The 15,637-nt window shown below is 56.1% G+C and overlaps 1 protein-coding gene across 2 annotated transcripts in view; it reads left to right on the top strand.

Annotated features, from left to right (window-relative positions):
- Positions 1–2,064: 2,064 nt before the first annotated feature.
- The window catches only part of SLC9A3 (solute carrier family 9 member A3), a 47,903-nt gene continuing 34,330 nt past the window's right edge, over positions 2,065–15,637 (top strand). For both annotated transcript variants that reach the window (XM_036020303.1, XM_028532327.2), the window contains exon 1: positions 2,065–2,432. In XM_036020303.1, coding sequence (XP_035876196.1) covers positions 2,216–2,432 — 217 coding nt within the window. In that variant the 5' untranslated portion in view covers positions 2,065–2,215. The remainder of the gene's footprint in view (positions 2,433–15,637) is intronic.

Below are 15,637 nucleotides of genomic sequence, written 5' to 3' on the forward strand. Positions count from 1 at the left end.
AATACTAGGAAAATTGCAACTCTGATCTGATCATCCTTTTCCCAAACCCCTTAGCTACACTTTCCTTCTCCCTATAAAAGGTGGGCTTGAGATGAGATGTTAAGATGGTTTTTAAAAACTGCTGTCCTCACCCTGGCTGTCATAGCTCAGTGGATTGAGCGCAGGCTGCGAACCAAAGTGTCGCAGGTTCGATTCCCAGTCAGGGTACATGTCTCGCTTGCAGGCCATGACCCCCAGCAACCGCACACTGATATTTCTCTATCTCTCTCTTTCTCCCTCCCTTCCCTCTCTAAAAATAAATAATTAAAATCTTTTAAAAAAAACAAAACCTGCTGTCCTCTGAGATCACCAGCATCTGAATAAAGTGCCCCTACAGATCTGATCTGTGTCTCTACTTACTGGTTCTCGTAGTGACAGGCAGCACGTACGCTGACTTTGCTGGCTTCAAAACCAGGAAGGGAACTCACGATAAAGTCATGCAGCCCAGCACTGTTCTCACCTCCTCCTAAGACACCAACATATACTCAGATGTGTCCACCTGACCTCTCACCCACCTGTCCATCAATTGTCCATTCATTTAACCAATGTCTCCTGAATGCTCCTGTGTGCCAGGCACTGTTTCACGCACTAGGGATGCAGCTGCAAGCCTGGAGGGCTTCGTGAAGCCCTTCTCTCAGGGACCAGGTGTTCCCATGGAGAGGCAGGCAGTCAACAGGCAAGTGGAGCCAACAGCATGTTGAAAGCCCAGAAGGCGTGGGGGAACACAAGCTGGGGAGGGGGCTGGGGGAGCTGAGAGATCAAGGGATGAAACAAAGAGGTGACATTGGAGCAAGACACTCCAGAACCAAGGGAGCCTGGGAGCAGAGGTCTCAATAAAGGGGGAACATCTGGGGGGGGTGCTCGGAAGAAGTCAGGGAGGGGCCTGAGTCTTGAGAGTTCCTCTGAGTTGGAGGGTCCAATAGGAGGTCTGGGCCAGGCATCTGCCTTTGCAGCAGCCAGTGGTGGCCAGAGGTGCTGAGCAGTGGTTGGTTCCGTTTGTATTTTGCAATGAGAACAGACAGGTTTTCTGAGATGGAAACAGCGTGAGCCGAAGAAATCAGGTATGCATCCCAGGTTTGGGGTGGGGGACAGAAGGCAGGGCTGCCCCTGCTGAGGTTGCAGGGTGGGTTTGGGGAGGAAACGTGAGGTGCCTTGGAATCTTGGAATCTGAGGTGCCCTGGGAAGCCATCTGCAGACACTGCAGACAGCAGGGGCAGCAGAGCCTCCCATCCCAAGTCAATCTGAAGCCCACCCTAAGGTGAAAAAACGGCATTTCTGGTCCGATGCTAGAGGTCTGAACAGGGCTGCTGGGTTCTGAGGTGGGGGTGGTCGGCGTGGGGAAGGTATCCATCACCCAGGAACAGGGAACATGTTTGGGGAAGGGCAGCAACTTGGATTCTGCACTACCCGAGGTTGGGGAGGAGGCCCTGGTTTTCTGACAAGTTGTTGGATCCTGTTATGAAATACAGGTTCACATGGAAGACAGCACGAGGCTGGTGGCGGGGCCCTCCGGCCTCTAGCGAGGTCTAACAGCCTCAGGTCCTGCATATGTGGAGGAGTTGCTTGTGGCCAGTGTGCCCACGGAGGCCTCAGGCAACTCGGGAGCTGAACGAATGCCACCAAGGAGTGCTAGAGGCCCAGAGCACTCGCCACCTTGCAGCCGCCCCCACAGGGACCCCAGCCCCCAGCTCTGCTCTCGTCCCCAAGGGAGGCGGTCCCCCATCGCCCTGCCACCGAACGGACCTCCCCGTCTGCACCCTGCAGCCTCGGGCTCCAGGAGAGGGCGGGAGTGGGTAGCACTCGAGCGCCAAGTGTACAGGCTAGTGAGGGAGGGGGACAAAGGGGACCCGTTCGTGGGGGTGGGAAGGTGAGGTCAAGGGGCCGGTTTGGCCCGGGGTGGGCGTGCCGAGAACGCGGGGCTGTGTCTGCGTTTGCACGTGCGCAGCGGGGGCGGGAACGCCCCGCCCCAGAGCGGGAGGGGGCCGCGGGATTAAAGGCCACCCCGGCGGGCGGGGACCAGGACAACAGCCCACACCCGGAGTGCTCTAGGCTCCGCGCCACCCCTCGCAAGTCCCGCCGGCTGGCTCATCCAGCGGCCGCGCGCAGCTCGTCCAGCAGAGCGCAGCCAGGCTCACACGACATGAGCGTCCGGACAGGGCACTGAGCTGTGGCGACAATGTCGTGGCGCGGGACCCTTGGCCCCGGTTGGAGGCTTCTGCTGGCGCTGCTGCTGGCGCTGGGTGAGCTGCCACAGGCGCGGGGCGTCGAGGAGGACCCTGTTGTCGAACACGACAAAAACCAGGGCTTCCATGTGGTCACCTTCAAATGGCACCATGTCCAGGACCCGTACATCATCACGCTTTGGATCCTCGTGGCCAGCGTGGCCAAGATCGGTAAGCGACCTAGAGTTGGGAGAGTCGCGGGGTTCTGGCTTCTCCGAGACTTTCCCTCCACCGACCCCGCCTGCGCTCCAGGGAGCAGAGCTAGGCCCCCGTCTCCCTTCGGGTCTGTGCCGGTCCGTGCCGGGTCCATGCTGGGTCCGTGCTGGGTCCTCGGTCTTCCTTGTGGAAGGGGCGCGTCTAACGTCAGTTGTCCGGCGGTCGGGTCCGAGAGCACCGCGCCCAGCCCGGGGGAGTCAGACCCTGGGTCAGGCAGGGCGAGGCTCAGGGGCCGTGAACCCCGCCGGGTCCGGAGTAGCAGTGCGGGTCCCGGAGAGTCGCCGGGTCTTGCTGGGCTGGTGCAGTCTGGGAAGCCTGCGCGCTCCGGCCTCCGCGGCCCCGCGTTCAAGCTCCAGTCGGCACATCCAGGCCTGGGGACAGTGCGCCGCTCCTCCCAGGGGCTCCTGGGCCGGGTTTTCTGTCTGTCAGGCTCGTGGAGCTTTTTAATACCCGAAGAGAGGGAATGTCCTGGCTGTCAAACACTGAAGTGATACTTTGTTCCAGGGCAGAAGGGAAAACGGTGCCACTCAAAATCAAACCCAGTAAAATCCTATTTATAGGAGCGATTTTTCCACTGAGAGTGTTTCTCTTTTAAACTCCCGACTATTAAGATTTCTCTTCTTTTAACTTGCTCCAGTGAGCTAGTAGAGTGGGGATTGCTGTAACTCCCGGCAAGGTGATGGGAAGGTCAGCTTCCGTAAGAGCTTAGGAGGGCTAAATTTCTGAGTGTTGGTCAACACCTGGGAGGGTCTTAGCTGAGAGGGTGGAGATGTGAGGGCGTTTGTAACTTACCAGGGGCAGCCTGAGGGAGGGCCCACTGAGAGGGAGGGCCCATTGAGAAGGAGGTCTGAGGACTGCGCCCCCTCAAGAAACGGTAGGTGGTAAGGATGGATCACCAATGGTTTTGGAATGGGGAGGGGCAAGGCAGAGAGAAGAGGGCCCCTTCTGGGGTTTAGAGGGGGCACTGACATCCTCGTCCTCCACAGGACAGGAAGGACAGATTTGGGGCAAGACCTTAGAGGACTTCGGAGCCGCCGTTCAGGGGCGCCTGGCACAGGCTGGTTGCCGCTTGGTTCCCCCTCACTTTGGGTTATGCCCATGGCCTCCCAGAAGCCCCTCTCACTCCTGCCTTCTCTTTCTTGGAAGCTGGATGGATCCCTCTGCCTCCTCCCTCTTTCTTCCTGGCTTGTGTGTAGACCCTTGGCCCTGCCTGCCAGGTCACGTTCTTACTCTGCCCCCCAGAAGGCTTTCCGGTGGGGGCTGTGACGTCAGGAGTAAAATGTGAGCACTCAACGCGGGCCTCCTGTGCCGTGTCTCTGCCAGATGCCTGTGCCACAGGGAGACCACTGACACTGGCTACGTCCAATGTGACATTTACTGGGCAGGTCCAGCCTCAGCCTGGGGCTCTGGGCGCACCTTGCCTTGCTGCTCACACTGCTCACCCAAGAACTGACCTCTTTCTGGGGCGGAGTGGTGGGGTGAGGGGGGTCTGTGCCTCTGCCTGCTTCCCTCCTTTGTGTGACTACCATAAGGATGATGACATGTGCAGGGTGGGCCCAAGACACTCTGGGAGGTGCAGCATCTCTGTTGTGTAATCAAACGTGCACTTTCCGGTGTCTGCACAGGTGTGGAGGCTGGCAGGTGAAAGTTTGGTGACAGCCATCCGGGCACCAGCCAGTCAGCCTTGAGTGGGGCTGGGGGCATGGGGAGGTTAGCACTGACCCAAGTGTTTGCCTGGCCCAGATTTGTTACTCACCCAGGAAGAGCCACGTTCTGCAGCTCTCTGAGGACTCGGACTGTCCAAAGAGGGCCTTCCCCAGGGTGGCAGTCACCTGCTCTGGCAGCTCCAGCTCTGTCTCATGGGCAGGGCAGAATGCGCTTTCCTGCCAGCTCTCACCATTTAAAAAGGATCACCTTCACAGCACCACACCCCATATGTTGTAATCCTGGGAAGCTGGGGGTGGGGGCTCTCCGGACAATGAAGACCCAGGGGGCTGACCAAGGTCTCCTGGAGTGCCCTTTGGCCCTGGGCCAGACCTTGCTGCATCCCACCCCACAGAGTTCTCCTGTATTTGGAGGCTCCGGCAATGACGGCACCGGGCACCGGGGCCTCGCCCATGAATGGGCAGTGCTGCAGGGTCACTTAGCCTCCCCATCTTAAAAAGTAAGCTGGGACTCTACCCATGCCCACCCCTCTCCCAGCCTTGCTCGCTCCCTGTCTCTCCTTGTGCTCCCCCATAGGCCTGTCCCCTGGAATCCCCTGCACTGACCCTGCCCAAGTCTTGTCTTCACTGCAGAGCGTGAGCCTCACGTGACCCCACCTCTTTTCCCAGCCCTCTGGAAGTCTCCCCACCCCTTACTGCCTTGTACTGTCCCCATCGTTTGAGGCTGCTCCTTCCTCATCCACCTTGGGACCCTGCTCCTGGGCCTGGGCCTGGGCCTGAGGCCTCCCCTGAGTCCACCCTCCACGAACCACCCCACACCCAGCACCTCCAGGTACCAGGTGCCTGAGGTTCCCTGCCAGTGTGGCTGGTCATCAGGCATCTCTGTACAGACACCTCCCCACACTGTAGATGGACCCCGCCCCCCGCTCCCCAGGCTCCCAGTCTCCAAGCCAAAGCTCAGCAAACAAGCTGGACCCACCACTCACATTTAGCCCCACAGACCTGGAATCGCCTTGAGCCAGTCACCTCGTCCCGGTGGTCCAGATTCACTCCAGTCTGGATCCCACCGTGCTCCGCACCCTCCAAGGCCCGTGTGCCACCCCTAAGAATCCACTGTGCTCTCTGCAGTGAAAAGCAGAGCTCCGACCTGGCTTCGGCTGGACTAAGCCAGCAGCTCCCCACAGCCCCAGCCCACCCCCACCCCCCCTGCTCAGCCCTCTGCATGCAGTTCCCCCTGGCCTCTGAGAACTCTGGACTTATATGTGGGTCCTTGTTCACGAACCAGGCCCCCTCAGATGACTCCCACCCTGTGAAGCCAGCCCCAGGGCCTATACTCAACCCCCAAGAGCACTCATGCCCATCCCGTCACCTCACTGGGCCCGGAGACCGAGTGGCCGAGGGTCCAACCTGTGCACAGATGAGGGACGTGTTTGGATCACAGTACACTTCCTCCCGCCCCACAGTCCAGGGTTCACACTTGTTAAGCTCCTTGGCCCCTTTCATCGTTTAAAATGGTCAGGGATCATCCAGACTATTTGAATCTCAAGTTACAGAACAGAAGAGTTGGATTGATAGTGATTCCCAAACATTTCTTGAGCGTCTCACACATGGTTCTAAGTTCTCAGGGGGCATACATACCTTGTGTGGCAGAGGCCAGATCTCTTCCAGCCCTTTGTAACCTTGTTGGGGAAATAAGGTGCTAGGGACACTGAGACACAGGCCATATCTCGTGTACATGTTTTAAGGCAACTTGTCTACTTAGTAGCTGGGGACAGACAGCAGTGGAGAGTAGGGTCACAGCACTGTCTCGGGGGCCTGGGACTAGGTCCCGCCACTTGGCAAGGTGAGGAACCGGTGTGACGGCTGTGCCCGCAGATGCCCGAGACATGTGTCTGCCAGCTCCCCACATGTGTGCATCCAGGCCTGTGAGTGCATCTTTAGGAAATTCGGGGGGAAGGAGGCCACTCAAGCCAGGGACCTGTCCAGAGCTCAGGGCCAGGTGAAGAACGAGGTGGAGGGTCCTTGTGCAGTGGGATTGCGTCTGCCCCTGGTCAGGGTGGGGGGTGTCCTCTGGACCAGCCTGGAGCCCTGGACACATGCTTCCTTGGGGAGTCCCAGGTCTGCCACCGCCCCTGTCAGGGTCACTGTGGACCTTGGATCAGGCCAGGCTTTCTCTCACTAATAGTGCCCTCAGTCCTCGGCCTGCCCTGGCTGTGTGACTTCTGTCTAGACCCCCTGCCTAATGGTGGGTTTCTCAGAGGTCCAGCTGTCAGTCACTGGGCATCTGCCCCGAACCATATTCCCAGGCTGTAGGGGAAGCCCCGGAGTTCGTTACTGCCTGGGGTTGCTTTCACATGCTCTGGTTTTAGACCAGGAGCCCCTGCCTCCTGTTCCGCTCTTCCCCGTGGGCTCCCAGCACCCCCCACCATGCTCTCCCTGCACCTGCTGAATTTCCCTTGCTCCCTTGGAGGGAACACATGAGAGGGTCTGAAGGACAAGGATGGCTCAGAAGGGCAAAGTGACCAGCAAGAGTTCCCAGGGGACCCTACCCTCCCAAGAGTAGACGCAGCCAGTGGGCCCTCCCAGACCCCAGCCCCAGCAGGACAGGAATCTGTGGCCTGGAGTGAGGACCCATCATCCAAGGCCTGGAACCAAGGACTTTCCCAAGAGTTTCTGGGAGGGAGGGTTCTATGCTGAGGGTGTAAAGTCTCTTTTTTTTTTTTTTTTTTTTTCAGGAACTGCCCACGGGAGAATTAGCCCCCAGCTGTAAAACAATCCAGGGGTATTTGGAACTAAGATATTCCACTGGACTTTTCTGAGGAAGGGGGCAAAGGTCGGGAAGTACAATAGCACCCAGTCCTGCCTGCTCCGTAGAGGGACTCCCCAGGGAGCCTGCCATCTGAGCCAGCTTCCCGTAAGAGTCCAGGAGAGAATCACCACCTGTTCCCAGGACTCCAAGTCCCTCTCTGGAGTCTGGCCCTGGGTCAGCCTGAGCACGCACAGGCTCTGTGAGTGCAGGAGTTTGCTGAAGCTTATCTCTGCATTCTCTAATCTGGCCCTTCATCAGCCTCACATTTTATTTATTCACAGACACGTCAGCTCCACTCCCACCCCCAGCTCTGGCCCCTCTAGGAAGATTCCACTCTGTCCCAGTAGGACACAGGTGGGTTTTCCCTGCCACAAGTACGGGGCCCCTTGCCATGTGCTCTCCAGGAGCCAGGGAGTGTTTAAAGTTGGGGTTCCCACCCATACATCCTCTCTCTGGTGTCTCCTCACTCCCTTTCAGCCACAAGTTTTACCGGAAGCTGTGCACCTGAAGGGGGTAGGTGCTCCATGTTTGACGAAGAAGGCCAGCCAATGTCAGGGCCAGCCAAGGTCAGGGCCAGCCAAGGTCAGGGCCAGCTCTTCTCAGCTTCTCCACCTGCCCTCCCCTGGCAGGTGCTCTGAGTTTCTCTCAGAGAAGGGGCCTCTCTGGTTCTATCCCTGCTGGGATGCTGGCATAGGCCTGCTCCCAGGAGTACGCTGTCCACGGCTCTGACCGTGGCAGCTGGCAGCTCTCTGGTGTTGGGTCTCAGACACCAAGCCTTGGGGTGCTGGATCTCAGGTACTAGGTGTTAGGGTACCAAGTCTCAGGAACCATGTCTTGGGGTGCCAGGTTTTGGGGTGCCAGGTGTTGGGCAAGGGGATCTAAGCAGAGCCCACTCCTCCACCCCTCGGCACTAGAGCCCAAAGGGGGTGGTGTCCTGCCTGAGCCATGCTGGGCACCGTGGGGTCCCGGTCCTTTGCAAAAGCTTCACGGAGGCCGGGGGCTTTCCTAGCACGAGGGTCTAAACTGTCTGAGGTTTGCTCAGCGGGGGCAGGTCTCTTGCCCCATCTACATCTGTGCCTTGTTCACATCCTTCCCCCACCCTCTGACCTCCAGCTCTTCCTCCTGACCTCCTTCACTTATTTGCAGCCCCTCTCTATCTCTTCATACCTTTGTCTTCCATTTCCCCCCATCTCTGCTCAAGGCTGGGGAGAGAGCAATCCTGGTGAGTCCAGATGCATGCACCCCACCCAGCCCTGCCTGCAGAACCCATCAAACTGGGAGGGTGGTGCGCTCAGGGGCATGTGGGCTGGGGGTAGGTGAGTGCCTGGCAGCTCCCCAGCCATTCTGTGGCCCTGTTATGCAGTGGTTTCTCTTGGCTTCACCTGAAGCCCAGACTCCACACCCCTACACACATACACACCCCCGCCCCTGTCGGGCAGGTCGCCCAGACCAGCGCGCTGAGCCCCACCTACCCGGGACCTCTCTTGCCACACCTCTTCTGAGCTCAGAACCATCCAGTCCCCCAACCCCCAGCTCCCGAGGATGCCTCCACTACCAAGTCAGTGCTGAAAAGGCAGGGACTGTGTCTTTCTGTTCCTGCTGTGTCCCCAAAGCCCAGAGCCTTACTTGCCCCTAGCAATGCTCCTGCAAGGGTGATGGGTGGATGAATGAATGAATGAATGAATGAACACATTGATGACTGTCAACTTCTCCCCTGTGTGTAAGCTTCCTACAAACAGTCCAGATGCTGGGCCTGGGAAGCAGCTTCCTAAGTTCCTCAGCCGAATTTTTTCCCCCAGACTGCCACACAGCCTCAGGTGAGCTGAGCGGCACGCCCTATGACGACACCCTCCAGGCGGGCAGACCTTCGACACGCGGCGCCAGCATTAGCTCAGAGTACTGTGGGCATGTTGGGGTTCAGGGTGGGGAACACCGTCACCCCACACAGAGCTCGCCTGGGTGGGCCGGGTCCCCAGGAGACGGCACGCTCCTCCATGCAAGTCTAGAGCGCCCTCCACCGCAAGCTGAAACCTGCGGCCCTGTCCTCCCCCCATCCAACCCTGTAAAACAAGACAGAATGAATCTGCCGGGTGCTGACATGCTGGCTTCTGGAGACACGGACGCCTGCCCAGTTCCTGGCTCATGCACCCCGCTCGGACGGAGCCTGGGTCCCAGGCAGGTCAGCGGCCTCAGTGCAGTGATGACTCTCCAGGGCTTGATTGGGTTGATTTATCAGTACAATCCAGAATGTCGATCTTCTCGCAGGCACAGTTCTGGGCGCTAGGGCAAGCTCTCACCAGCGTGACTTTCGTTTAACAAATGTCTTCTGGCTGGCACTGCTGTGGGCCAGGAGGAGGCAGCTTCCAACAAAACAGACCCAAGCCTCGGAGGGTAGCATTCCTGTGCGGGGATAGACAGACACAGCCATGTCACGGAATAATGGCATTAAGTGCAGTAGTGAACACATGACAGGGTAGTGAGCCCGTGGGTGAAGGGGAAAAGCATTATCAGGGGTGGAACAGCCAGTGCAAAGTGCTGCAATGGGCGTGTGTGGGTGTGTCTGAGGGTCAGCCAGGGGGGAGCCAGCAGGGAGGACTGGGAGGTGAGGTCAGAGGGGCCGGGGAAGTGGGGCCATGAGGGCTTCTGAACCGAGGTGGACTGGACCCCACTGGGAGGAACATGATGCCAGGGGGGCATGAGGGCCACTCAGACCTGTCATGCCATAAGCTGAGCTGCCCCAGGGCGATTTGTAATGTGGCAAAAACCCCTCTAATTTTATAAGAGTCTTCCCAATAACATGTTCAGAATGCAGAGATTAGAAAACCAGTGCATATGTGGGGGTCTGAACAGGGGTCTGAGCAGGGGTGTGGGCTCCTCCCTCTGGAGCTGCTGACAGCTCTGGTGAAGCGAGGCCTCTGAGAGCTACAGGGCCTGCCAGGCTGTCACTTTGGCCTCTGTGCCTTCAGCATCCCAGGAGGGCCCAGGCCTGGGAAGTAGGGAGGGCATATGGTGCCCAGCTCTGTCGGACCTGAACCATGCACGGGGGTGGTGTCTACAAACGATGACCACTGACAGCACCAGAGCTGCCCTCGAAACCCTGGGCAGCACCTGAGTGGAGTGAGGGCTAATGTGGCTGTTCTTCAGGCCATGCAAGGTGCCTGAGCTGGGCCCAGGGTCCTTCCTGGGACCTGGCTGTGTCTCAAATTCTCATATATAACCCAAGAGTCATTCAGTACTAGAAAGGGGCGAGAGCCCCATAGTTTACCAGCTGAAGGCTCAGAGTCCAGGCAGAGAGGTCAGGTGGTGGCCAGGTGCAGGCTCCCCTTTGGGGGGCCAGTTGAGACGGGCCTCAGAGGAAGACAGAGGGCTGGGCTGAGTGAGAGGCTGAGGGGAGAATGGTCAGGCAGACGCATCAGCCCAGGGGGCCCCAGTGGGAGGGGTGCCAGGGCTGCTTAGGGCTATTGGGGCTGTAGCGGTGGGTAGTTAGGTCCTGAAGATGGAGACGGGGTCAGAGACGGGGTGGGGTTGGGCCAAGCTGTCTCCCAGGCATCTCCCCTCCACCCCTTCATAGAGCCCTTTGCTTGCTTCAGACACAGATATGGCCCCTGCAGTCAGACCAGTGTCAGCTCCGGGAAGGTGTCCTGTGAACCACCCGTGCCCCAACCTCCAGCCTCTGGGGGCAGAGGTAGGCCAGTTCCTTTCAGGGCCAAACCTTGCTCAGGGGAAGGAACAGAGCTACTGGGGGAGGGTCAGACTCTGTTTCTTTCCTTCCATGAATTCACCACCTGCGGAGCTGTCATGCCAAAGTCCAACCAGGTTTGAGTTCTCAGCTAGAAAAAGGTTTCTTGCAAAGGCAGGGTAGGAAAGCTGGAAATGCCTGTCTCTAACAGCTTTGGGAACATGAAGGGTGAAAACCACCAGCTCATGGGACTTTGTTTCTTCCTGGGTTTGGCTAGCCCTAGTTTAGGGTGCAATAGCACAGTGCTGCAGCCTCCCCTCATGCTTTCCCTGAGAACTTGGCTCCATGTGCTGGGCACTCAGCACAGGTCACCCTTCCCCCCTTCATTTGCCAGCCAGATGTGGACATGAGCGGGGCAGAGCCACCGGGGAGGCCCAGTCTGAATTTCCATGTGCACGCCCATGTGCAGTTGTGTGTGTGTGCACACGTACATGTGTGCGCTGGTTCCCGTGGGGTTGGGAGTTTCAGCTTATTTCCCATGTGGCCAAGGATGCTGGGCCTGGGTTTCAGTCCCAGCTCTGTCACTCCCTAGGGGCGTCAGGCCTGTCAATGACCTTTGTGGCACTCCCTATGAGGGATCAGTAAGGAGTGGGTGGAATTCGGGCCAGGACAGACCATAGCAAGCATGGAGGGGATATCCACCTAACTATCAAGTTATTGCCACCCCCACATATATCTGATGGAGTGTTGACAGGGTGACTCTTGAACCCTGGACACAGGGTCACCGAGGAGGCTCCCTGGACCCATGCCACTGGGAAGAGCTGGGCCCCCAGGGGAATGGGCTAGGGAAGAACCTGGAGGTGTAGGAAGAGGCTAAAGCCACCCCTTGGCTGCACCGGTTGGAGGCTTGGCCCACTGAAACTGTGTTGTGGGGTCACAGAGGCTTTTTTAGCTTGAGATATCATGAGGCACCTGCAGGGCAGGGCCCAGAGCAGGCCTGGGAACAGGCATACTCAACACCAGTGCACCAGAGGGGCCTCAGTCTCCTGCTACTTCCCAAAGGCCAACTCAGAGCCCAGACTCCCTACAGGCAGATGTCACCCCTGTGGCAGTGACAGCAGTAACTCGGTAACTGAGTAGAATGTACATTTTGGGGACTTGGGACCTGACAGGAGTGCATCCGGAGCAGCACCCTCGTGTCCCTCGCTGGATACACTGGCAAGTGCAGGATGGACACAGGGGGCCAGCCCCCAGGAACAGGATGGGCTCTTCAGACCAGAGAAGCCACTCTAACCCCCCGGACCAGCAGCTCAGAGTCAGGGAGTCCCCAACCCCCAGCCAGATGCTCCAGGCCCCTCCTCGCATCCCTCCTTGGTGCCTTCCAATTGGCGCAGCAGGAGCAGAGCCAGGGGATTTGTCCCTGCACTACACTCCCTCAAGAACCCCACTGACCTGCCCATGTGGGTGCACCTCCAGCGGGCTTTCCATTTATATGTTTGGTTTGCTCATGGTCTGGAAATTTCTTTGGGTGTTAATGAGCTGAATGTAAATCCACTGCCAATGAGCGGTGTGCCTCCCTGAGCCAATGCTGGCGTCTCATTAAGTGTGTGGTGTGTCATCTGTAATCCTGAGTGGCTCTGGTGGCCCATGGCTAATACAGAACTGAGTAGAATTTCTCAGGTAGACCTGATGTGGCACAGTTGTGCTGGCTCCCAGGAGAGGAGCCGGAAGGATGCTGGCAGCCTGCAACCTCTGCCCTTGGCAAAGGCCTGGCCCCTGGCCCATGTCCGTGGTGGCCACCACCAGGGGGCAGGTGCTGTGGCCAGGCAGCCCTTGAGCTGAATGGGTCCATCATAGCAGCCCAGCCACCTGCAAGAGTCTGAGGTGCCCTGTTGGGCAGTTTTCAGCTCAAATCTATGCTGATTGGCCTCAGTGCCTGACTGTGGGAATTAAAACAAGACACTATGCCCAGGAAGAAGTTTCTGCTTTGTAGCGTGCTCCTCGGGGTAGCACCCTGTGCCTCCATCAAGGGCAGCAGGGGAGGGTCTGTGATCCTTGGGCAGCCTGGCCTCAAGCCTACCCTCCTGCCATGAGAGCCAATGGATGACTCGTGGCTGGGCCCAGGAAGGACTCCTGTGCTGGCTGTGGTGAAGGTGTATGCACGCCGTGGCGGATGTGTGCGCGGCATGGTGGACGTGTGCATGCTGTAATGGGGCCACATGGGGTGGAAGATCCCTTCTTCCTGATGCTCCAGCCAAAAAACTAAAACTAAAAATAAATGACAACCTTTCCTTTTGACTTTCTTCAGGCTTGGGGAAGAAGCACTCAATGCACATTCCTTGCAGGAATCTTTCCTTTTTACAACAGCCCAGAAAGCTTTAGTAGACTATCATTTGACAATAAGGAAACCACGTCTGAAAGAGATGAAATACTAATAGCTTGTAGTGAGTGGCAAGACAGGCCCCTCCCACAGAAAGATGTCCAATGTGCAGAAATATGACTCTGACCCCTGCGCCCTCGCCCCTGCCATAGGTACAGCTCCATGAGGGCCCCTGCTGCTGGAGGTGGGTCTGCCCCTGCTATTCATCAGGGTCTGTCCTTGGCCCCTCGCTCTCCTGCATTTGCCGCAAACAACCAGGATATGAAACCTGTCCCAGTAAGGGTGTCTGGGCTCTGCACTTGCCTCCAAGAGCTTTTGCTTGTACCTGTTTTTGTTGAGCTTTCTAGAAACTCGGTGCCTGCACAGGCCCTCTGGGCTGGTGGTGTCTTGTGGCCCTCTCATGCTGGGGAGCCCTTTGTCCTCTGGCTGTGCTGCATCAGTATCAAAAATCAATAGTTCCATTTCTTCCCACTGCTCTGTGGCCTGTGACAAAGTCCTGGTTTCGGGGGACAGTACTCGGAACACCCTGATAGTGGCGACTGTGGGGACATGGTGGCCACATGAACAAACACAGCCCTGTTTATGATAATGTGGGACGTCACCCACACGTTGGGTCTGCAGCAAGATGTCCTCAGAGGAAATGACCTTGCTGGGACTTTTTACATGAAGCTGTAAACGTTCGTGAGATCCAAACTCACTTCCCTTCAGAGTATCTGTTTGCCAAATTCTTCTAGCCTTTTCGGGGTCCCTCTCATCCTCCTGGCCCCACCCCAAAGCAAAGCATCTGCATCCTTGCTTCAGTGGACTTCCCAATGAATTTCATGGTCACAGTCAATCTCCAGACCTCCCGCCAACCACAACGCCAACTGAGGGTGAGATTTTTCTCCTCTCACAATGGCTTCTTGGGCTGTAAGGAACCTTTTATGTTCTTGAAACTTGAAGCATTGGAGAAGAACACCCCTCTGAGTTGCCCAGCCCACCGGCCTTCAGCTTTCTCATCCTGGGGACAGGGGATGCTGCATGTGCCCTCCCGTGGCCCTTCTTCCACCTTGCGCATCTTCTCCATCTGGGGAGCTTCTTGGTGCTGGCCCACCTGTGTGTGACTCTGATGTGACACCCTCACTTCTTAACTGTCTTCCCTGTTTTTGCTGGCATGCCTGTCACACTGGGGTACAATGTGTCCTTCGTTTAATAAGCTCTCAGTGACCTGGTCACCAGCTACCTACCAAAGTCATGCCCCATGTGTCATTCAGTCTTCTGTTTGATTAGTGGGTGGACTCTGCTGGCCCTCTTGTGAGGTGCTAGCGGGGCCACCACCTCCCCCCAGCTCATCCCCAACTCCAGGTGCCGTGTTCAAGCCCCTCCTTCTTTTCCACCCAAATTTACCTGCCCTGGACCCTCAGCATACCTCACACCTGTTCCAGCTTCATCTGAAGATAGATCAGTAGAAACCACCCAATCTGAAAAACTTGCTCTAATCTGTAAATCTGTATATTTCACTAAATTGGGAACATTCAGCCATTATTTCTTTGGATCTTTTTTCTACCCCATTCTTTCTCTCCTCTCCTTTGGGACTCCAGTTACCCATAGATGGACATTTTGCCATTGTCCCCAAGGCCACTGAGGTGCTTCATTTTGTAATCTTCTTTCTCCTTTTTCTTCAGATTAAATAATTTTAATTGATTGATCTTCAAGTCCACCATCTCTCCTGTCACCTCTGGCCTCTGTGAAATAAGCCTATTCATTGGATTTTTTTCATTTAGATACTGAATTCTTCAATTCTGGAACTTCCATTTGGTTATTTAAGATATCTTCTGTTTCAGGGGTCAGTTGACTACAACCCATGAATTGGCCCCCTGTTTTTGTAAATACAGTTATGTTGGAACACAGGCTGTGCCCATTTGTTTATGTATTATGGCTGCTTTTGTGCTAAATAACAGAGCTAAGTAGTTGCACAACAGACTGCATAACCCACAAGCCTAAATGATTTACCATCTTGTGGAGGGGTTTTTCTTGTTTTTTGTTTTTTGTTTTTTTGCCTTTTATTTCACTTATCCCCCTCTTTGGTAACTCTCAGCTTGTTTTCTCTACCAATGGGTCTGTTTCTGTTTTGTTTTGTTTTGTTTTGTACATTCACTTGTTTTGTTTTTTTCAGATCCACATATAGTGAAATGATATGGCATTTGTCTTTCTCTGAATGATTATTTCATTCAGCACAGTACCATCTAGGCCCATCCAGGTTATTGCAAATGGCAAGACTGCACCCTTTGTATAGTTGACGAGTAGTCCACTGCATGTATGTGCCACATCTTCTTTATCCATTTATCTATTGATGGCCATCTGGGTTGCTTCTGTTATTTTAGCTATTACCAGCAGGGGTGCATATATTTTTTCCAATTAGTGTTTTTGTTTTCTTCAGATAAATACTTAGAAATGGAACCACTGGATCATATGGGAGGTTTTTAAAATTTTTTTGAGGAATCTCCATACTGTTTTCCACAGAGGCTGTACCAGTCCGCATTCCTACCAACAGTGCACAAGGGTTCCCTTTTCTCCACATCCTTGCCAACACTTGTTTGTTGATTTATTGATGATAGCCATTCTGACTGATATAAGGTTCATTGTGGT

This window comes from Phyllostomus discolor, chromosome 3, assembly GCF_004126475.2.
Source record: "Phyllostomus discolor isolate MPI-MPIP mPhyDis1 chromosome 3, mPhyDis1.pri.v3, whole genome shotgun sequence".
Classification (NCBI taxonomy): domain Eukaryota; kingdom Metazoa; phylum Chordata; class Mammalia; order Chiroptera; family Phyllostomidae; genus Phyllostomus; species Phyllostomus discolor.